We start from the raw sequence: 23,277 nt of genomic DNA on the forward strand, positions 1-23,277 counted from the left end.
ACTGACCCTGGCGTCCAGCTCCTGACCCTCAGTGCTGTCCCCAAGCACTGGTGACCCGCTCCCTCACATTCGGCAGCAGTCCCAGGGCGCTGCACTGACCCTGGTCTCCTTAGCTTCCAGAGGCAGTGCAGTGCTCTGGATATCTGGTATAACTTATACCAGATATCCAGAGCACTGCACTGCCTCTGGATGCTGCAGCCCTGCCAGACTTTCAATTACTACATCAGCAGCGCAGCACCAAACACTACAGGTATGAAGGGGAGGCACTGCAGCTGCCTCGAGTGATGCAGAGACTGAGTCACAGCATGGGATGCAGTGCTGGAGAAGTGAGGGAAGTGGCTGTCACTGCTGAAGCAGTAACAGGCAGACGCCTAAGCTGTTTCCGGGGGAGCTGTGGTGGGGCCCACCCAGGGGCTCAACTAGACTCGAACTTCGGGGGGATGTGGTCCGTGGGCTAACACTAAAATCCAGGGCTGGGTAGTCTTTTTTGGCACACTCTCCCCCACCGCTCACCAACTAGGCACATCATCTTTCTATAGCACCATTCTGACAAACATTTCATTTTTTAGTAGCGCTACTCATAGTTTACTTACACTTAGTTCTGTGATCTGCATGGTACGGGAGATATTGTTTACATCGCATGTGATAAATCGATTTGCTGTGGGGGGCAGAAGGGGTTGGATTTAGAATCCAACACCTTCCCTAATGTTGCACAAACTGGAGTTTGAATAGTATATTATACTATTCCAGCATCCAGCAACCCCTACAAGTCGTTATAACGACTTGCGTTGTAATGGTATGCAATGTAACAACGTGGTCATTGTAACAAACGCATTGTAATGGCATGTGATGTATCGCATGCATTGTAACGTCACATATTTGCACCGTACACGTTCTTTGTAGCAGCCACATTAACCCTCTGCACTGTATGGGTGGCAGGAGTTCCCATGTGAGTGCAGAGTGAGCGATGCAACAGTGTGAAAGTAGGGTAAGAGGGGTGACTGAAGGGTGAGTGAGGTGACCATATAAATTTGGGTGCGGATGTAAGTGCAGAGTAGGACGAATGAATGCATGGTTAGTGATGGGCTTGTTTGAATGAGATTCCAGATTGAGCAGTGAGGGGGACAGGTGAGTGAAGTATCATATGAGTGTAGGGTGAGTAGCGTGCTTGTGTGACTGCAGGGTGAGGTAAAGGGTGAACAGCGCAAGCCTCTTGTGAGTACAGAGTGATCACTGTGAGTGCATGGTGAGCGTGTGAATGGTATGAGTGCATGGTGATCAGTGTGAGTGCATTGTGATCGCAGTGAGTGCAGGGTGAGCGTAAAAGTAAAGGAGGAGAATGAGGAGTGAGTTGTCAGAAGGCTGGGTGCATTCCCAGACACTTGAAGTAACTCCGCTTATTATTGACGGTGGTGTAGGGTTTTAGATACAAGTGAAACTATTGCTATTATAGCACTAATCATGGATCTAGGGTGGAGAAAATAAATAATGTACTGATCCTTCAACAAACTTCCAGTGGTATGATTAGGGTTGCAAGCTCATTATTTCGTTGTGCCAGACGGTACAAAAATAAGCAGTAACCTAAAGCTGTATTTTCAGCACTTATCTGTGCATACTTCGAACAGCAAATATATATTTAGAAAGCACTTTTAATTGTGTTCTGGGGCTGCCTGAATGATCCATGGCTGATGGTTAAAGGGAACAAAGACAGAAAAGTCATATTACAATTGAATATATACTTTTTTATTTATAACAAAATTTAGTGTCAAGACGAGTTCTTTGCAGGCTGTTTAAACCACACATGGCTGGCATTTTTTTTTGGCAACCCTACTTTATATTCCTTTTCATGAAATGCACTGTTAAACTACAGCAGTAATTGTAAAATACAAATGTAAGGAATAAGCAAAGTGGGGCCCAAGTGGTACTGGAACCAGAAAAAAACGAATCCTCGATATCCAGTTTAAAAAGTATGTAAATATGCAAAATTGTCTTTCAAAGACTTGTGAAAAACTCGGGCGTGCCAGAGATAAGACTCCAGACACTGCCCAGCTGAGCCCACAGCAGCTCGAGTTGCAGCAGCCCGGGCTGAGACACATGATGGGCGGGGCTGAAGACCTTTTGGGCGTTGCGTGCCTGGGCCCACTCACACTGTGGTCATCATAGCAGAAGCAGCAAGGTTAGTGCGTTCTGCCGGCATGAGTCAAGACCTTAATTTTTTTAATTTATTTATATATATATTATACATTGCTGCTGACGCCTTCAATCACCCGTTTTTACCTATTTGCCTACTGCAGTGTTGTTCACATTTGACTTCCACACAACTTGCAAATTTAAAAGATAGATAGATAGATAGATAGATAGATAGATAGATAGATAGATAGATAGATAGATAGATAGATAGATAGATAGATAGATAGATACATACATATAGCAATGCAACAGGTTTGCTGAATATAGATAATATAGTTTAAAATTTCCATTGTGGGGTCCTGGTCACATCACAAGCGAATATTGAATAATAATAGATTTGCTGCATTTCCCACATAATTTGCAAAGTCGGCAGATTTCTCTCAAAAGTGTTTTTATTTCATATAAATGAAAATACTGCCACAGAAAGTGCTCCATAATTTACATTATAGCTGCATATTTAATAACTGTGCCACAAACGTCTGTCTTCTATTGGGCATAATCCCAGTAGCCCTCACAATATTAATGCTCTTCAGAGTGCTTTGAGGGGTTGCTATTCTGATGATTAATTCCATTTTTCACAGGCAGCCATGACATTTTTTCACTTCTTCCTTGTTCCCTCTAAAATATGGGCTTTTCCACCACTGAAGTGTGTGCCATAACAACACCAAAAATGTAATATATATATATATATATAGATAAATATATATATCACATGAAAAAAGTTACTCTTGGCACTCCGCTTGGTAATTCACATTAATTTATTTCACAACTGTGATGCCCTACGCGTTTCGAACGTATAGTTCCTTCTCACGGCAATGTCATACAGTTTGTCCCTTTTTGCTTTCCATATTTATATTATTTAACAATTGCAATGCATTCTAGGATATGTGGTTTATACAATGCTTAGTTTGTAACTTTATTCAGTAACAATTTGGCAAGGTTATGTTATATATATATATATATAAATATATATATATAAAATAATGCCTGCTGTTGGTAAGCGCGGCTGTATAAAACTCTTTTCGCAGCGCTTAACTTTGTGCAAAGTGTAAGCCAGTCAATCTATTATTTAAGAACACTGTTTATGTACATAGTGATCTCCGATTTTCTGAGGCATCGCGAATTGTTACCGCACTTAAATTAAGGAGCGGTGCTTGGTTGTTAGGGGCTAAGTGCCCTTCTGTTGTAACTTTATTTGTCACTTGCGTGTTCTTAGTATATGTGTTGTCCCTTATGCAGCGCTTGATGTAATATGTGATTCAGGTATTAGGCTTGGCAGTGTGTCACTATACTGATATGGCTACACAATGAGCCCTATTTATTTATGTTTGGTGACTGTACGTTTTGCAGTAAATCTGAGTTAATGTGTATAGTGTGTAAGTGATTCTAGGGCTGAGTGCCCTTGTCACTGCCAATAAGCTGCCTGTAATGCATTGATGTTTAACCAATCATATGATTCATTTTTCTTACAACTAAGTCGGTAATTCTTGCATACAATACTTCTTTCTTCGATTTCATACTTAAACTGTTACGTTAGTTATTCAAAGTCTTTTTTACGTATTCAATTGGATTCAGAACATTTTGATTTCACTGTGACAATACTCCTCTCTCAATATAAGTGGACATATAGTTCTGCGTCCCCATTCAGTCCTGCTGGTTGTTTCGTTTTGAATCTCATTATCAGTTTGGATTCCAGTCTTCTCAGTTTGAGTTTTCTGTTGCCTCCTCGTTCATGTTGTGGTATTGTGGCTCATCCTGAGTATTGAATGTCTGTCCAAGTTTTATTTGCGTGACCGACAATATGTTTGGCCATTGCATATGAAAAGTCTCCATTTTGTATTGCCCGTGTGTGTTCTAGGATTCGCTTTTTTAAAGGGCATGTTGTGCTGCCAATATATGTTTTTCCACAGCAACATTGGAGCATATATACCACATACGAGGTTTCGCAGGTGATGTTATCTTTGATGATAACGTTTTTTCCAAATGGATCTCTCAGATTCTTCAGATTTCTTCCAATTTTGCAGGCCTTGCAAGTATGGCATTCAGTGAATCCCTTATTTCACTGAATGCCATAGGGCAGGTGAGTGCTGATATTTGAAGAACAGTTCTCATACTTCGGGCAATAATAAATCATTTGCTCATGTCAGCTGTCCTGTGCATTACACTTTCTGGTGAAACCAAGTGAATATATATATATATTTACCTTTTACAATTGATTTACTACTTACTGACGGTCGCCAGCTATAGTTAGGAGCTAGTTTCTTTAGAAAAACGTTTATTGATTTGCAAATAACTTTGGCACCGATTGATGAATCTTCCTGAAATTTCCGAAACTAATGGGTCAGTCGCGTCAGCTGCTGACTTGAATATTTCGGAGTGATCTGTCAATTAGGGGTCAAGAAAAAGAGAGGATCCCAAAACGTTTTCTCTCTATGTTAACTTTTGACGTGGCTACAGCCTAAACTGATGAACGGAATGACACCAAATTATGCAGAAACGTGGCTCTTGGTCTAGAAAGCACTATTTTTGTCAAATGGTGTAAATCTGTTCAGTAGTTCCATAGAAATTGAAAGATTTCTCAGATATACAACTGTGGCCATGGTGGATCCACAAACCCTATATGATTGGCTGCCAACAGAGTCACAAGAAAAAACGTTTAAACCAACAAAAAAAAGGGGGACAGGGTAGAAACACCCTGACCCCCAGTGCCAAAAAAAGCATATATATATTTTTCTTTTCGGTGGAAGTCGCAGTGGATCCGCGAGTCCGGCCGAAAATTAAAAAACAAAGGTTACAGGGACATTATAGTTAGGTTCCGATTTTACCCTCACAAAACCATAAAATTCAGCAGTTATAGTTATACTAATGTTAAGAAACAAAAACTTGCGGCCTAAAGTTACTTAGAGGTACGAGTAATAGTTTCTGTGGCAGTAATTATCACACTGGATGAAAAACTAATTTTCCACTTGAGCTTGAGTACATCTGTAATGCACCAGACTGTGCGTGTTCCTGGGGCAAGGAGAGTGAAGCTGCAAATCTATCTATCTATCTATCTATCTTTCTATCTATCTATCTATCTATCTATCTATCTATCTATCTATCTATCTATCTATCTATCTATCTATCTATCTATCTATCTCTCTATCTATCTATCTATCTTTCTATCTATTCTCATTATAGTTAACAGAAATGGAGCGCATGTATGTATAAATATATATATAGATAGATATATAGATAGATAGATAGATAGCTAGATAGATAGATAGATAGATAGATAGATAGATAGATAGATAGATAGATAGATAGATAGATAGATAGATAGATAGATAGATAGATAGATAGATAGATAGATAGATAGATAGATAGATAGATAGATAGATAGATAGATAGATAGATAGATAGATAGAATAAAAAATCAATGAATGAAGATAGAGTGCTGACTGAAAGCTCCTACAAGTAGGGCTTCTGAAATGATGTGTCAGGGATGGACCGTATTATGCTGCAGGATGGGGTATATTTTTATGAGGCAAAAAAAGCTAATTGTGTGGCAAAAAAAAAGGCATATTTTGTGATTGTACTATTTCATTATTATGTTATCTGCATTCATTATATAGGGAAAGGTTTCACTCCCTTAGTATGGTGTAACACCCAAACACTTCAATTAGCAGCTTAAATGTGGCAAGCCAACCTTTGTGAAGGGTCTTCTACTGTCCGGCAACATATGTTGCTGCATTTTTAGTAACTTTGTCCCATTTGGCTGGGAAAGGTTTTTGTTCAAACCTGCAGATTATGCAGCAAGTGATGGATCATGCGTCAAATGCGTAAAATCCTCAATGGTGTGAAAAACGCACAGAATAACAGAATTCCAGTGGCCCTGCCAATAAGTATATTATGCATTTATTTTAATATTCAAAAGAGCTTGGCTAACACCAGACCTACCCACTCGCAAAAAAGCATTGGCAAAGTCAAAAAGGTTGCTGCCAATGCAACACCTAATTGGCTTTGCGAGTTGACAGCACAGGTTGCTAAGGGAGCCTGCAGGACAAATCTTTTGGGAACCCCCAGGAACCATAAATGATGCCCTGCAACCCAGCTGCTACTCATTCTGCAGCTATCACTGCAAAAGCATCAAGATCGGGGTCTTCTGCTCACACTGCAGATGTCTGAGGGAGACAAAGGATGGAGGATTCAGTCTCACTGCACCTGTCACTGCCCTCTCACATTGTATTCCAGGAAGAGGAGGGACCAGTAAGAGGAGGGACTGACACAGAGGGTGTCACTGCAGGAGCATTAAGCGGAGGAACTACCTACCACTCACACTGCAGCTGTCACTGCAGAAGTATCCATGGCTCCCAAAAGAAGATGAAAAGCATATTTAAGAAGCTGCTGCTTCTAACTCCCAGTGACAGGTTGCAGCTTGCCATGGAGGAAATCTGAATAAGACTCCATTTGCTGCAGTAAAACATCTTTTGTCAGCAAATGAGCTGGGAAAAGGGGGTGGACTATTGCCTCACATACCCTCATTCCTGTATGGAAAAGGCAGGAAGTGATGCGCACTGTTGCAGCTCCTGTCTTCCCTACACTCAAAGAGTTGCTTATCTGTTTAATATAGTATTTCAATTGCTGTTATCATTTTTTTTTAGTAGTAGTCATAGTCATAGTTGTAATAGCAGAAGTAGTAATAGTAGTAGTTTATTTGTTTCCCGGGTCTGTCTGTGGGATGGAGATACCAAAGGTTTCCCACCGCAGCAGTGTCCTGGAAAGCACCCCCTCTTGTTATCTCCTAGGTATCAGCCCTTACACTGCATCCTTGGAGCGGTGTAGGTTTGCTGCACGCAGCATCATTGCTGGGTAGTGGAACTCCTGTCCCATCATGAATGGCTGCATTTTCATACAGTAAAGATGCACCTCTCTGATTGGTGGTAAGCTCAGTTCCAGCTGCCAATGACTCTGAATAGTGTACAGGTCACAGCAACACTCCAGCGCCTTGAAGAGCTGAACCGACAAAGACCTGTGCGGATCCTTTTGGGTGCATCATGACTATCAAACAGCGGGCTGCCCACCTCCCTGGATTTAGATTCAACCCCTAAAGATCCCTACCAAGTCCTCCTTCCCTGTTGCAGGTGTCATGCCTGTGTGGAAGCCCTAGAAGGGAAGGGGTGAGAGGAAGCTGAGACTAACTGAGACTCTCCCCACCTAGGGAGAGCCATCAATATGGTGTGGCTTTCCTGTCCTTCTGGTTGGGAATAGTGCAGATTGGTCTGAACCCCCGCTGCCCCGTAAGCTCTAAAGAGTCTAAAGTGCTTCCGTAATGCTTCCAGGGTGGGTGGTGTTGATCCTGCACCTATTTAAGTGGCCGCTCAGCAGGTCTCTTGTATCCTGCTCGTGACAAGGTGCGGTCGCCTTTTTTCTGGAATCCTTCATCACCCCAGGAAGTGGAACCCATGTGCTGTTAGCAGCAGGCTGTGGGCCCCCTTCCCTCGCATTGCCTTACCGGGAGCCGCGTGGACTTGAGTTTTACTCGCCTGGCCCGGGAGTTTTAGGACTCTCGGGGGCGGCTCTGGAAGGCATGAGGGGGCCACACAGGTAAAGAGGGTCACTGCGATGATTGCGTCTATGGCCTGTGGTTAGTTTTTGTGTGTTCAAGGAGCATAAGAGGGCTGCGGCTGTGATCGCGTCTCTGGGTTTGTTTTTGTGTTGAATAGTGGCCATTCAAGGATTCTGTTAAGACGAGTATTCATTTTCTGTGTTGCCTTTTGGGGGTAGAGGAATTATCCCCCCCCACATACTTTTGATTCCTATCCAGAGATAAGCCACAGATGGGGGATTGGTATTGAGGTGTAGAAGTGCTTTTTGGAAGCATTTTTGTTTTACAGGAGCTGATTGCTCCATTTGTATGCAGATTAGCATGCAGAGCTTAGCATTTGTGAACTTTTACAAGCATGCTTGGGGGAACAAAGAAGGGTGCCAAGAGGGCGCACCCGGTTAACTAAAGAACGATGATGGATTCAATCCAGATCTGTGGCTAGGGGTGAGTGTCTGAAAAGTTTCAGCGCTCCGTCCATTATCTCCTCATGTTTGCTTTGTTCACCCTAAGTTAGCAGGGTATGCCCAGACGTGGGTCCCTTGCTCACTTTGACACTGGATTCAAGCTAGCCTGGCTGATGAAGGGTGTTACCCAGAAACCGGTCCCAGGATGCTTGTGTCCGGTTCAGGGAAGACCTGGCTTGGCAGTTCGGGCTGGACTGTTCCCATGAGGCACAGGGTCAAGACTGATTTGCATATAGCTGGGTCGGAACTGAGGTGGCGAAGTGAGCTAAAGAATGATGATGTATTCAACCCAGATCTGTGACAGGGGGTGAGTGTCTGAAAAGTTTCAGCGTTCCGTCCATCATCTCCTTGTGTTTGCTTTGTTCACCCTAAGTTGGCAGGGTATGCCCAGACATGGGTCCCTTGCTCACTTTGCCACTGGTTTCAAGCTAACCTGGCTGATGAGGGCAAAGATCATGGCCTCTCTGGATGTGGTGTGTAGATCATCAGATGAAGTTAGCCTTTTTAGGGTGGCATTCTCTCTGGCATTTTATAGGGCATTAAGGGTGAGCTATTTGGTGGCAAAGAATGAAAAAGATTTAAAGGGTGACCTAAAGCATGTGGACATACAGTGGCCAAATGGCTCCCTAGTGATCACCATTACCCATTCTAAGACAGACCAAGTTGGTAGGTGGGATCACCTACTGCTAAACTGAGCCCTGGAGAGCTACTGTTGTCAGCTGGGGAATCTGTAATCTTTTTTGGCTCACCGGGTACAAGGAGCAGGAGGCCCTCTGTTGGTTCCAATTCACCGGGTTGCTCAAGGGGGCGATGGGGGCTGCAGGTTTGGATTCTCCAGAATATGGTCCCCATTCATTTCATACTGCTGCAGCAACAACTGCCACAAGTATGGGGTTGGTAGGATAGACGGTTTCAAAGGTTAGGCCGGAGGAAGTCTGATTGCTACAAGTGCTATGTGAGATTGAACATGTGAGTACCATCTGTTTGTTTTAATGCCTTACCTTATTCTCCTATCAATGCAGGTGGTGGAGAGGTTAGGGGGATCCAGACGCTGGATCCTTTCTTGCCTCCGGTCTACGTTGGACCAAGAGACGTTACAGACTTGCTGGTTTTGGGCCATTCCTATGTGAGGCTCAAAGAGTTTTTATTTAGCATGTGACTACGCATCACCTGCAAGGAAGGAAGGATCTCAGCTGACTTTCTGTGGTCAGGGGGCCTGCGCTTGGCCCACTGGAGAACTGCATTGGACAGAATGTTGCCTCAGAGGCTTATGCTTCCAGGGGTGATAATCGTACATATTGTAGGCAATGATTTGACAATGCTAGGTCGGAGAGACTTGTTTGAATTGATTGTTTTGGGAATATGTTGGCTGGCGTAGAAATTCCCAAAGGTCACAATTGCAGGGTTCATTGTCCCGAGGTTGAGAGATGGTAAGTCAGTAAGAGCCATAAATGAGTCTGTAAAAAGGTTGAAGTGGAAAGTGGGTACGTTTTCAGGACGGATCGGTTGTTAGTCATACCTCATGGGTGCATACAAGGGGAAGATTTTCTACTACAGGATGGAGTGCATCTGTCTATGGAAGGTACTGCAAGGTTTTTGTAAAATGTGCTTGCCTGGCTGGGTCATTGTGTATTGTTTGTTGGGGGGGCAGATAGACGGTGAACTATGCTGGCCTGTGGCAGGTGAGGTTAAGATTGGGGGGACACTTCGGGCCCTTTACGGCATCCTGTTTTACCAAATTTAACATCTGCATCCATGGACCCTCAAAGTGTGCTGTCATCAGGTCGGAAGGAAGAGGCAAGGGCCCGGGGGGTTCACTGACATGCGGTCCTTTATCTATCAACCTCCCTTGCGGGCGCTTTTGGGCACAACCTAGCACTGTCCCTTAGAGGACTGCAAGCCTGGGTGCAGGGGGTGCCTACCATAGGTATCCTAAGAGCCTGCACAAGAATTTTTAGAGGTTAGTGACCTCCCTGTAGGGATAGGAGAGGGAAAGTGGGCTCATCCCATAAGGAGGGCTCCAGAAGGGGTGGAAGAAGGAGCAGAGCCATTCTTGGTCTTTCTCGGAGCGGTTATGGAATATTTTTGTTGGTTTCAGAGGAACAGACTAGTTATGGTTAGGTGATTCCTATGAACTTTAACCTCTGTTAAGGCTAGGTCACACGTGTAAGTTGAAATGTAAATAATGTGGTTACTGTGTAAAAAAGGTTATAATTTGTTTTTTTTTATTGTGTGTGAAATTATAATATATTCGCTCAGGGATCTTACGACCCCTATCCCAAAGAAATAGGAAAGGGTCTGGTTGCATTGTTGTGTCATGGGGTTTTGTTTGGGTAATGGTAAGTATTCACATTCCTGGGACATCTGCGACTCCCTGGCTAGAACGTTCTCTACCCCATAAGAACAAACCCAGCAAGAGAGGCTGAGCTGAGTGGTGACATGCCTGGTGAGCACACTCAGCATTCAACAACACCTTCCAAGGTCAGACTTCTCAGACCTGGTCCAAGCTAGCCTCCATCTGATGTGGCCCTGAGCACAGGCCCGAACTTCCCTGAGTCAAACTGGGGAACCCCCTGACTCACTGTGTAGCACTATAGCACCCACCATCAGTTCAGGAATGTACTCATGGTTCTGAGCTTTTACCAACCTAAATAAGCTAAACTTGTAGAAAATCCTTACAGCCCTCATATTAAATCTGGAGCCAAGTCACCCCCCCCCCAAATATTCTTAAAAAGGACCACTGAGAACTCATCGACACAATAACATTGCCGACAGCACAATCCAAGTGCATTGTGTTTCTCGACTTAGTTTTACCAGCAGAGGCGTTTTAAGGCATTGGCTAAGTGGGCTCTGGCCCAGGGCCTTAGCTTTTCAGAGGGTCCCCTGGTAGATATGGCTCTGTTCTCCACACAGTCCTGCCCTGATGACCTTGAATGATTTTTCAACAGAGATTTTTCTTAATACCATTTTCCTTCAATTTATTTTTCATACCGGTGGTGTGTGGCAGTCTATTACATACATTTTGCAGAGAAATGTTGTGTTTGTTTTTCAACACCAAGCAACATCGTTAAAAAGTTCCTTTTAGATTAGGACCTTACATATAAGAAATGGCAATGGGTTGAAGAGATTATTTGCAATAATATTAGTTGACTGCTGCTATATTACAATATTGAAATCTCACATGAGTATCCTTAAATACTAGGTGTAAATATTTAAAATTTGAACCATTACGCCTGCGCAGTGTCAGGGACCAGGCCAAAGAGAGCATGCAACATCTGAAATTGGATCATAAATGTAAGCTGTTCCGAACAAGGGCCACCAACATATGTTTGGCCCAGGGCCCCTAAAATCTTTAAGATGTCCCTGTTTACCAGTGAGCCAAATTATTTATTTAAAGCAAACAATGCAACAGCAGTCATCATTTTAGGTTGGAGGAACAAGAATCGGATTCCCTTGTGCAGTTTAACTTCTGATATTATTATTAGTGTTAATATTTTTAAATAAAGAAAAAAGACAAACGTTTGTTGCATTGTTAGAACCTGAGCCCTTAGATAACTCTTCAGACATCAGAAGTCTAGTGCCTAACTTCAAAGACACCCACCCCCCCCCCACCCCCGCCCCACTTTGGCTGTAAATGTCACCCTGGGCTGTCACAATTAAACAATTATTCTCAAAATGTATGTGGTTCCACTTAAAATCTCTGACTTGCAAAAATAGCCCTTAGTGTCTGCAGGGAGTGAGCTACTGAGATGCTGGCCTGCGCTGTATCCTGGGACTCAAGATCAGTTCCCAACCTTGAGAGGTCTACATTTCACAATGGACAGGCCTCTGTGGCTTGTCTGGTACTCACCCGGAAGTGATAAGGTCGAATTGCGGTAAATCGGTGGCACTGCTGGTCCCAGTGACGAACAAGCGATCCACCCTCAATGAGAAGTCATCAGCGTTGAGTTCGGGTGCAATCACGGTGAGGTAGAGAAGATCCTGGACTTTCAGCGTTGAAGACTCGGTGTAAGCAGTGGTGAAGCTGGCGTCTGTGAACGCATAGATGAGCACAGACACGGAGCCAACCCCGCCGGGCAGGGGGATTGAAGCGGAACTGAAAAGGAAAAGGAAATCGGGCCTGTTACCGTGGCAGAGTCTGGGACCCGAGGGGGCCTCTGCGTGAAAGAGAGATGTAGGGGGGCTGTTCTGAGGCACAAAAGACACCCTAGTATACCATTAGCTACAGCCCTGACACCGCCTGTGGATATGACTTACAAACTCTGCTGCCTGTGAGCACCAAGGCAATCAGTGAGAGCAGCGGCTGTCACTGAGACCAGGGCTAACACCGAAACTATCACTGGGCCGGGGGCGTCACTGTCATTTAAAGTATTAGTGATCACTGAAAACAGCAGCTGCCGCTGGGTGAGGCCATGGCTGTCACTGAGACCCGGGCTGTCACTGAGACCAACAATGTCATTGAGGTCAGCGGCTACCATAGAGAAAGAGGTGTCACTGACTAGGGCTAAAACATCGGCCAAAACTCCTAGCACTGAGTTCAGGGCCATTACTGAGACCCCGGGTGTGAATGAGGACAAGGTACTCACTGAACACGTTATCCTCAGCATCGGTGGCCAGAGGCTGTCACCGAGAGGACTTCTCTCAGTGAAGCACTCAGTAACAGCGACCACAAGCACTGACGCAAGGGGCGCTTCTGAAGTCAACAAGAGCAACAGACCAAGGAAATCACGGAAACAAATGATTTTCAGTGATCGTGTTTAGGTGGCCAGGGGCCATGATTGAGCCTAATTGTGTGACAGAGCTTAGGAAGAGCACACACCTTATCACGCTGCCTGTGTGACTGTCTGAAGAGGCACTCACCCCACAATAGGATGTATTGCCGTTAGTAGGGAGGCTGGGATATTCTTGATGGGGTATGAGCAGGAAAAGTTATAAACGTAGTTCTGTCTTGCAATAACTCCGCTCGGAGACACCATCCCCGGGATGGTCAGATTATTGGAGTAAACCACGCTGGAGCCGTCTGCCTGCAAAGGGAAAAAGAGACAATAACAGTGAGCAGTAAATCTCCAACAGGTGGTGACTTTGCCCTCTTTCTGGGTCGGTCACGAGAAGATCGGAGAGCGCGCGCGGGAGGCCGGGAGAAGGAAGAGGGAGGGGCGTGTGGGCTGTAAGGTGGGCAGGCACGGGCCCTTTGTGCAGCACTAACCCTGATGTGTGGACGGGGTAGAGCAAGTTCTGATCAGCTGAGGCAGAGTAACTTGAGCCTGAATGGGGTCGGGAGCAAGAACGAAAAGTGGGGGCTGGAATTCGAGGATGATAAGGCTCCTTCTAAGCATGGGATGTTACAAGTTTGCATCAACTGGGCTTCTAGACATTGACTAACAAGTCCAAACACTTGAGATGGGGGCACATTAAATAAATGATTCATTTCCCCTCGTTGTCATCTGTCGAGTCTTCCTCATCCATCCCCCCGCCCCACCAATGTCCATATAGGGCAAATGAGCCAGTGTTTTTTTCCAATCAAATGACAGCATTTTAAATGGAAATAATTTTACAAAAACCCAGAAGTTGAATTTTTACAGCCAGGGCCTCGTCTAAGGCATGAAAGAGTGTTTGCCCGGATGGTGGCAGAATGTAGCTATCAATAGAACAGCAGGTACAGTGGCACCGAGGGCCAGGGGCCTAACGGCCTGCTGCAACCCAATTATGGTCTCACATCCGTGGGTGGGGGCAGAGACGGTACCCTTTCTCCCTTCTTGAATTATGGCCCATGGAAGCCTTGCAAGGCCACTGGAGAGTGGGGATACTGGTTCCCCAGGTTGTTAATTTCTGCCTGTGCCTTTCTCTGTCGCCCATTATTTTAATATGTGCGGAAGCCGATGTACATGTTCTCACCGAAAACGACAGGATATTGCCACAGGCTGTTGAGGAGGTGGTGGTGGTGACAACCACCAGAGCAGTACCGTTAACCTCTCGTACACCTGTGCAGCTCGGCTTCAGAAGGTGCAGATTGGCCGAATCAAACTTGCTCTTCTCAAGCTGGCATCTGCTCACGCTCAGTTTCATGGAGCCTGACAGGCACTGCAGGCTGGGGTCCGGTGGTTTCGCTGTAAAGTAAGATATGGGATGGAAACATCAGAAAGAGCACATTTGGATTGGGGATCCTTAAAAATATTATACAGCAGAGAATTTAACAGAACTACCCAAATCAGCACAATGAGGCACTTTGTTTCTCGGAGTAGCCTTCTCACTCCTGTAGTGGTACCAGGCATGCGCACATGTTGGCACTGTCAACCCGTTACAGCACCTCATTCTTTCACTGCTATGTGGGGGGCACTGCATTCTAATAGGGAAGTTACAAGTCAGGGTCGTAGGAGACAATACATTTCTGGGGGGCAGGGACAGCCTTATAACCAGGGTTACTCGAATTATGCGATTGTGCGGACAGTGCAATTTTTGCATAATTATAGATTTGCCACATATTCTGCAGATTTTAACACAAAAACAATTTGTTTCTAGCTCAAGCGGTTCAAAAGTTCGTAAACATGCAGTGACATGTGTTGCTGCACAGTAAAAGGCCATGTGCAAAGCTGGACTGGACCCCTTTCTGTTTCTTAGTGCTATTGTTGGGTATTAAACTGTTACTAATCAATCAGGTGATGTTGAAGTGCGCTACTCACTCATGGGGGTCTCAAGGCGCTAGCGGCGCGGGGGAGGTTGCAGCTTCGAGTCAGCCAAAGAACCAGGTCTTGAGGTTCTTCCTGAAGGTGTGCAGGGTCGTGGAGCGCCTGATGTGGATCAGGCGTTCGTTCCAGGTCTTTGCCATGATATAGGAAAAGGCTCTTCCACACGCTCTAGTTCTACGGATGCGTGGGGTTTCGGGGAGGGCAAGTTCACATGAACTGAGGTTTCTGTTGGGTATGTGGAAGGAGACTCTGTCATTGAGGTATTTGGGTCCGGTGTTGTGGCAGGATTTGTAGGCTTGGGTGAGCAGCTTGAAGGTTACTCTCTTCCCGACAGGGGGCCAGTGGAGGTCTCGCAGGTGTTGGGTGATGTGTTCATGCCATGGGATGTCGAGGACAAGTCTGGCCATGGTGTTCTGGAGGCTCTGGAGTGTGCTTAGCAGGGATTTGTTGATTCCGACATAGAGTGCATTTTCGTAGGCCAGTCTGCTAGTTATCAGTGCATGGGTGACGTTTTTTCTAGATTCGGGGGGGGGGAATCCATTTGAAGGTCTTGCGAAGGATGCGAAGGGTGTTGAAGCAGGTGAAGGCGACGGCGTTGATCTGGGGGTTCATGGTGAGGGAGGAGTCCAGTATGATGTCGAGGTTTCAGGCATGGTCTGTGGGGGTGGAGGAGTTGCTGAGGGCGGTCGGCCACCAGGTGATGTCCGAGGCTGAGGGGGTGGGCCAGAGGATGAGGATTTCTGTCTTCTACGAGGTGAGATTCAGACAGCTGCTGCTCATCCAGGATGCAACATCTTTCATTCCTTCCTGGAAGCTGAGTCTGGTGGCGTCAAGTTCCTTCATAAGGGAGAGGATGAGCTGTGTGTCGTTGGCGTAGAATACTATGCCGAGTCCATGTTGATGATGGCGGCAAGAGGGGCCATGTAGATGTTGAAGAGCGTGGGACTGAGAGATGATCCTTTGGGGACTCCTCAATTGATCTCTGTGGGTTCAGAGAAAAAGGTCTGGAGTCTGATTATTTGGTTTCTGCCTGTGAGGAAGGAGTGGATCCAATCGAGGGCGGTTTCCTGGATGCCGGCATTGTGAGTCTGGTGGTCAGAGTCCGGTGGGGGATGGTGTTGAATGCTGCAGAGAGGTCCAGAAGGATGAGGGCCGCAATGTGGCCTTGGTCAAGGGGCATGCGTATATCATCTGTGGAAGCGAGTAGGTGCTATGGTTGCTGTGGAATCCGGATTGGGAAGGGTCCAGAATGACATTCTCCTCAATGAAGTTGGTCAGCTGGGCGTTGAGGATCTTCTCTGTGACTTTGGCCGTGAAGGGAAGGAGAGAGATGGGTCAGTAGTTTTTCAGGTCCATCGGGTCTGTATAGGATTTCTTGAGGAGGGGCTTGACTTCGGCGCATTTCCAGTCATCGGGAAAAGTGCTGGATTTGATGGTGCGTCGTAATTCGAATGCTATGGCGGCAGCGGCTCTGTAGAAGGTGTGTGGTGGGCAGGGGTCTGTGGGGCTCCTGAGTGGGTGTTTTTCATGGTTGTGGCGGTATTTTCAGTGGTGACGGGGATCCATGCGGCTGTCGCTGCTGGAGGAGGGGGTGGTTTCTGGAGTCTGTTCGCTGAACTTGTCATAGAGGGATTTGCTTTTCAGATGGAAGTAGGAGCTAAGCTTGTTGAAGAGACCCTGGGAGACTGGGACATCCGTGACTTCGCTGGGGGTTTTGGTGAATTCCTGGATGATGCTGAAGAATTCCTTTAAGTTGCTGGAGTTAGCAATGATTTTGTTTCAGATGAAGGTTATTTTGGTGGATCTGATGAGTTTGTGGTATTCTGTCATGGCGTTCTTGTAGGTGGTCTGGTCTTCGGTGGTTTTGCTGTTCCTCTATTGCTTCTCGAGGTGCCTGCAGGTGTGTCAGTATGTCTGTTGGGGTTGCAGAGGAGGAGGTCAAGGTTGTCTGCGCAGTTGGTGATCTACCGGTGGCTGCAGTGTTGGCGTCAGTCGAGGCGGGAGGGTGATCAGGGTTGAGGGTAGAGTTGAGGTGCTCCTCTGTGACCTTGCTCCAGATCTTTCTTGGAGGGCTTGTTTTAACTGTGTGAGCGGTCGCCTTTTTTACAGAGAAGTGTACGCAGTGTCTGTCTGTCCAGGGGGGTTGGGTGTTGTGGATGAAGTGAATGTTGTTCCATCGTGCGAATATGGGGTCTAGGGTGTGTCCTGCCTTGGGGGTGGGGATGAGCTTTTTCAGTCCGAGGTTGGCGAGGTTGTCCAGGAGGGTGGTGGAGTTGGGGTCAGTGAGGTTGTCAAGGTGGAAGTTGAGGTCCCTGATGAGTATGTAGTCCATGGAGGTGATGACCTGCGGTGCGAAGAGGTTGGCGATGGTGGTGGTGAATGCGGTTCGAGGTTCAGGGGGTCTGTAGGCGAGGGTGCCACAGGGGTCATTTTGGGGCTGGTCTGCACCTGGAAATGGAAGTGTATGGTGGTGGAAGGGGAATTGCTTGTGCTGGAGGTGGAGAGTCGAAGAGCTCTCTTGTGCGCAACGGTGAGTCTTCCTCCTGGGCGGTTGGGGCGGTCCTTCTTCTGGATCTTGTATCCGTCTGGGATGGCAGTGGCAATGTCTGGGGCAGAGGTAGCATTGGTTCAGGTTTCCGTGAAGAAGGCGACATCTGACGAGAGGGTGTTGAGGAGGTCCCAGATCTCTATACCATGTCTCTGCAGGGAGCTTACATTGAGGAGTATGCATCTCAGGGCCTCAGTTGTGCTGGTGTTTGGCATGGGTGCGGTGTCTGGGCGTTGCGAAGGATGTTGAAGGATTGTCGTCAGTGTCGGCAGGACAAATGGCCATGGGTGAAGTTTGGCGTAGACAGCTGGCAGTTGTTGTTCCTTCCGAGGTTGAGTGAGAGATGGGCAGCTGGAACGCATCGGAGGGTGGTTGTAGGGCCAGGGTCCCTGGCTGCGGTCGGGTTTCGGACGGGTCACGGACAGGCACAGACGGGCTTGCCTTCAAATAGGGAAGGGGGAGGGAAGCACAGCTGGGAGGAGGGAGTGGGAACCAGCGGTGGGATGGGCCGCGGGGTAGCAGCGGCGGGAAAAGGACAGCGAGAAAACGGGCACAGAGAACACAAACAAAGGACACAAGTAGAGACAAAGTACAGAGACAAGTACAGAGACAAATACAGAAATACAGGAAATTAAAAGGCACAATAACAAATAACAGAGCAAAAAGACAGACAAGAAACAGAAAATAATGGGCTCAGACAAGAAGGCAGACATCAGTGGACCATTAGTGGACCAACAGAAAATCAAGGCTTTCTCACGGCACCACCAGGGATGAGGCACAGGAAGGAGCCTGCAGTTGGAGGAGGACCTCGAACACCTACCTCAACAGATAGGTGAAGGGGGCAGTGGCAGCGGCACGACAACAGAGCTGCTATGGCGGGGAGCTAGGTCTCTGACCAGGAGGTCAGAGGTCTTGCTCAGACGCCCGAGCTGCAATTAAATAGGGAAGGGCAGGAAAGCACAGCTGGGAGCAGGAACCAGCAGGGGTGAGGGGCCACGGGGACAGCAGCAGCGGGAAAAGGACGGCAAGAATATGGCCACAGAGGCCACAAACAGAGGATGCAAGTACACAGACAAAGTACAGAGACAAGTACAGCTACAAATACAGAAATACAGGAATTTAAAAGCCACAATAACAAATAACAGAGCAAAAAAACGGACAAGAAACAGATAGGAATGGGCACAGACAAGAAGGCAGACACCAGCGGACCAGGAAAGAGCAAGGCTCTCCCACTGGACCACCAGGGATGAAAGGCAGGCAGGAGCCTGCGGGTAGAGGAGGGCCTTGAACTCCTACTTTAACAAAAAGGTAAAGGGAGCAGCAGCACAATAGCAGAGCTGCTCGGGCAGCGAGCTAGGTCTCTGATCGGGAGGTCGTAGTTCTTGCTACCAAAGAGGTGCACCTAATGTCCAGATCTTGTTACCAAGTTTAAAAACGAGAAAATAATGAAGTAATACTATTAAATGTGACATATTGTGCAGCATAATTTGCTTTTTCTTGCCATATAAGTTACCCAACCCTCACACATACTGTGGCCCTTTCCTGTAGCATAATTCCAGTGGCCCTGCTTATTTCCCCGTGCAAAGCACACTGAGGTTCCATACCCCATTTCCCTGGCCTGTGCACACCTGCCACTCCTATATCACAAGGAGGGGCGCTGTGTGAAATAGAATATTAATTGATTTCCTGTTCATGATGAATCAGTTATTATACAAGGGAAAAGATTGGCTAAGAGATTTTGTTCTCTGCAACACAAGAAGTTGAATATATGTGGAGCTAAACCCCCTTCTTTGAGACCCAAAGATATCTTAGGCCCACTATATACCTTTTTATTCTATGCTGCTTAAGTCGATGATGTTGAACCATCAACCTTCCCTAGCCAAACCCACGCATCAGAGCAAGCACTCTATTCCTGTGATATGTGTGCTGTCAGTACAAAGATATGACAAACTACAATACAAGATGCAATCTAACCACTATGCTGGTCAAACTGTATCTTGCTAGTTATGGCCTTTTGCACTCACTCTTATGGGCTTGGACTGCACTCACTGTATTTCTCTGAAACATTGTGAAATGCGTGCAGCTTTATGCAGATGCATTGATATGAATCCTACATTGCTGATGCCTTGCTCGAGTATCACCTTGCTCTGATATTGCAGTAATCTGCTCTCAAGAGTTTAAACTGTGCTTAGAAAGTGCATGTAACACTCTTTCTTTGGCTTGGGGAGTATGAACGCCGTTGCAGAATGGATGAAGACCAGCTGCCTGAAACTGAACACTGACAAGATGGAGGTCCTCATCCTCGGCTCCACCCCCTCTGCATGGGACGACTCTTGGTGGTCAACCACCCTGGGAGCTGCGCCCACACCCACCAACCACGCACACAACCTGGGGTTCATCCTGGACTCATCGCTCTCAATGACCCAGCAAGTCAATGCCATCTCCTCCTCCTGCTTCAACACCCTCTGCATGCTCCACAAGATCTACAGATGGATCCCCACCGAAACCAGAAAGACGGTCACCCAAGCCCTCGTCAGCAGCCGGCTAGACTGTGGCAACGCCCTCTATGCAGGAACCACGGCCAAGCCCCAGAAAAGACTTAAACGCATACAAAACGCCTCCGCAAGCCTCATCCTCGGAATCCCCCGCCACAACCACATCACCGCCCACCTGAGAGACCTGCACTGGCTTCCAGTAAAAAAGAGGATCACCTTCAAGCTCCTCCCCTACGTGCACAAAACACCAGACCAGCATACCTCAACGAACGACTCACCTTCTACACCCCGAACCGCCAGCTTCGCTCCGCTGACCTCGCCCTCGCCACTGCCCCACGTATCCGCTGAACAACCACCGGCAGCAGATCATTATACCACCTCGCCGCCAAGACATGGAACACCCTCTCCACCCACTTGCGACAGACCCAGGACCTGCTGACTTTCAGGAGACTTCTCAAGACCTGGCTGTTCGATCAGTAGCTTCTTCTTCTTTCCCTTCCCCTCTAGCGCCTTGAGACCCTCTAGGTGAGTAGCGCGTTCTACAAATGTTTTGATTGATTGATTGTTCAAGTTTGGGAAAGGCAGTATAGTTAGAGGCCTGGTTTAGGCCCTTACCCGCAGCACTGCACAGTGTAGTTTGAGCTTGTCTGTCTCAAAGGAGATTCTGAATAGAGGAGTAGGTCCCTGCCCGCTGCTCAGCCATCTGTGCTTGAGGGCACACGCCCCTTATATAAGAAACTATTAAAGGGTCCATTTGTTCCCTGACTAGTGGCTGTGTCTGTTGATTTTATTGGGCTTAGGGTTATTGTTCTGATTTGCTGATAGGTCTAGGGACCTGATTGATCCCTGGGTCAGTGTTTTTATTGGATGTAGGACTTAGGGTTAGGGTCCTGATTAGTGCCTGACTGGCTGCTGTTACTAAGGCTGGGACTAGGGTTGGGGTTAGGGTTTCTATTAGACATAGGGCTTAGGGTTTTGTGCCTGATTGGCTGCTGGGGCTACCGCTGGGGCTAGAGTTTCTATTGGACCTAGGGCTTAGGGTTTCATGCCTGATTGGCTGCTGGGACTAGGGCTTGGTCTAGGGTTTCTATTGGACGTAGGACTTAGGGTTTCATGATGATTGAAATGGGACTAGGGCTGTGAGTGGTTGTAAGTGGCTGGTGTCCTTTTGATTCTAGGGCTTAGGGCAAGTGTTTTGACTGGTTAGGGTTCCCATTGGCTGAGGGGGTCACCTGATTACTAGGACTATTTAAGCTTAGTGTTCAGGGCGTCTTAGACCAGATATTAAGGCTAAGGGGGAGAGGACAAGGGCAGTAGCCTGTTTAAGCCTGTTCAAGACTGGTCAGACCAAGGGACAGAAATACAGCCCAAATTGACTTGCACCAGCAACCACCCTACCCCATCCACAACAAGATTAACATACTCACAACAAATGTACTCCACCCATTTACTACAAGCTAACCCTCCACAAAGTTCAATGTCTCAACACCCACCGGATAACCCCGTAAACCAAACCTATACAACCTTCTATCCCAGCTACCACACATTTAAACCATGACTTACTAACAACACACCACTCTATACTATACCAATAACTAATCCACCCATCACAAATACAATCCAAATCCACACCATACATAACTATATCCCATCCAGACACACACTCCCTGCTCTAATTACTCCTAACAGACCACTCTTTGTCACTAGCACACCTATACTCAGCCTTCCATCTTTTCATCGACCCCACCCTTCTTCTTTTATTTACACTCCACTGCACCACACATTACCTCTTAGCAATCAAATCAAACACTCTTAACTCTTGCTCACCCCCTCTTGCACTTCATATACTTCATTCACAAACACATCACCACCACCCCCTTTACCTTACAACTTTCATTCACCAACAATAATTAAATACAAAACCTTCTCAGAAAACAGACTTATCAACACCTCCTTTCACAACTTCTCAAAAACAAAATATAACACACACCAGCACACCAAAATCTCTCACCCACACCTCATAATATTTTTAGTCTCAAACTACAAACATACTCAAACTCCAACCTTCCTGACTATACAAATGATACACACCATGCCAAGGTTTCCAATGCACTACCCTATTTCCCACCCTATGCCTCTCTAAATATACCTCCTTCCTCCACTCTCCCTTTCAACCCAAATCCCATACCACTACTATGATCCCCCAAATAACCTTTTCTATACTCTTACCTCCTCTATCCCTCCTTGCATCATCTCATACATCATTTACTCTTCAGATCTCCAAAACAAGCATTTCTAAACCCTTCCCTCTGACTCTTCCCCCTCCACCTCCCCTCTACTCACCCCAAACCCCCTCCTACTTCCATGAACTCCCCAAAAAAGTAAGCAAATATATATAATTTCTCACCCTTCCTTCTTCTATCCCTCCACTATTACTTTTGCAATCAAAATAACAGACAAATATCCACCGCTCAAATCGAATTAATTTCATATCTCCCTACACTAATTCACCACTAATCCTTTTTGGGTTCCAGAGTACCCTGCTACTCACCAAGAAGTGCTACAACACCTCATCAAGGAAACAAGAGCTATATAAATGCAAACCCTTCCCTCCTCCATCCCTCCACTATCCTCTCAATTCAAATAACAGACTAACATGTCCACAGCTCAAATTAATTTCATATTTCCATAGACAAATTCACCACTAATCCTTTTCTGGTTCCAAAGTAGCTGGCTACTCATCGAAAAAGGCTTCAAAACCTCATCAGGGGTAGCAAGCACTATGTAAATGCAAATCTTTTCGTCTTTATTCCTCTACTATCCTTCTCAATCCAAATAGCAGACTAACATATCGTCTGCTCAAATTAATCTCATATTTGACTATAGTGATTCACCACTATTCTTTTTGGAGTTCAGAGTATCATGCTACTCACTGAAAAAAGTGCTTTGACACCTGGCGAGGGGTAGTAAGTGCTATATAAATGCAATTACAATGTATCCTGACATGTAACTGGTATTATTTTTTATTTGTCTACTTTTTTTCCTGTCTCTACTCCTAAAATTTGAAAAAAATTGAAACAAATGATAATACAAGTCAAACAAGAATATTAAAAACAGAAAAGATCACAATATACTTCAATATGTTCAAGTGTGTAACAATAACAACAACATTAATAATAATTCTTTGCAAAACTACACAAAATAAAAAGTGGCTTCTCCCTGAAACCTACACTGTAATCTAACCATTCACTAATTAGATGAAAAACATTAAGGGGCATATTTACAATAAGTGGCGCATCCCTGCATA

General features: G+C 46.1%; 1 protein-coding gene across 1 annotated transcript in view; it reads right to left on the reverse strand.

Annotated features, from left to right (window-relative positions):
• The window catches only part of LOC144824316 (uromodulin-like), a 36,517-nt gene extending 17,433 nt beyond the window's left edge, over positions 1-19,084 (reverse strand). Inside the window, exons 1-4 of the mRNA XM_078683433.1 lie at positions 19,006-19,084; positions 14,137-14,348; positions 13,102-13,265; positions 12,092-12,337 (exon numbers count right to left, since the gene is read on the reverse strand). Coding sequence (XP_078539559.1) covers positions 12,092-12,337; positions 13,102-13,265; positions 14,137-14,348; positions 19,006-19,084 — 701 coding nt within the window. The remainder of the gene's footprint in view (positions 1-12,091; positions 12,338-13,101; positions 13,266-14,136; positions 14,349-19,005) is intronic.
• Between the last annotated feature and the right edge of the window lie 4,193 nt (positions 19,085-23,277).

Source organism: Lissotriton helveticus, chromosome 3_1, assembly GCF_964261635.1.
Source record: "Lissotriton helveticus chromosome 3_1, aLisHel1.1, whole genome shotgun sequence".
NCBI classification, from domain to species: domain Eukaryota; kingdom Metazoa; phylum Chordata; class Amphibia; order Caudata; family Salamandridae; genus Lissotriton; species Lissotriton helveticus.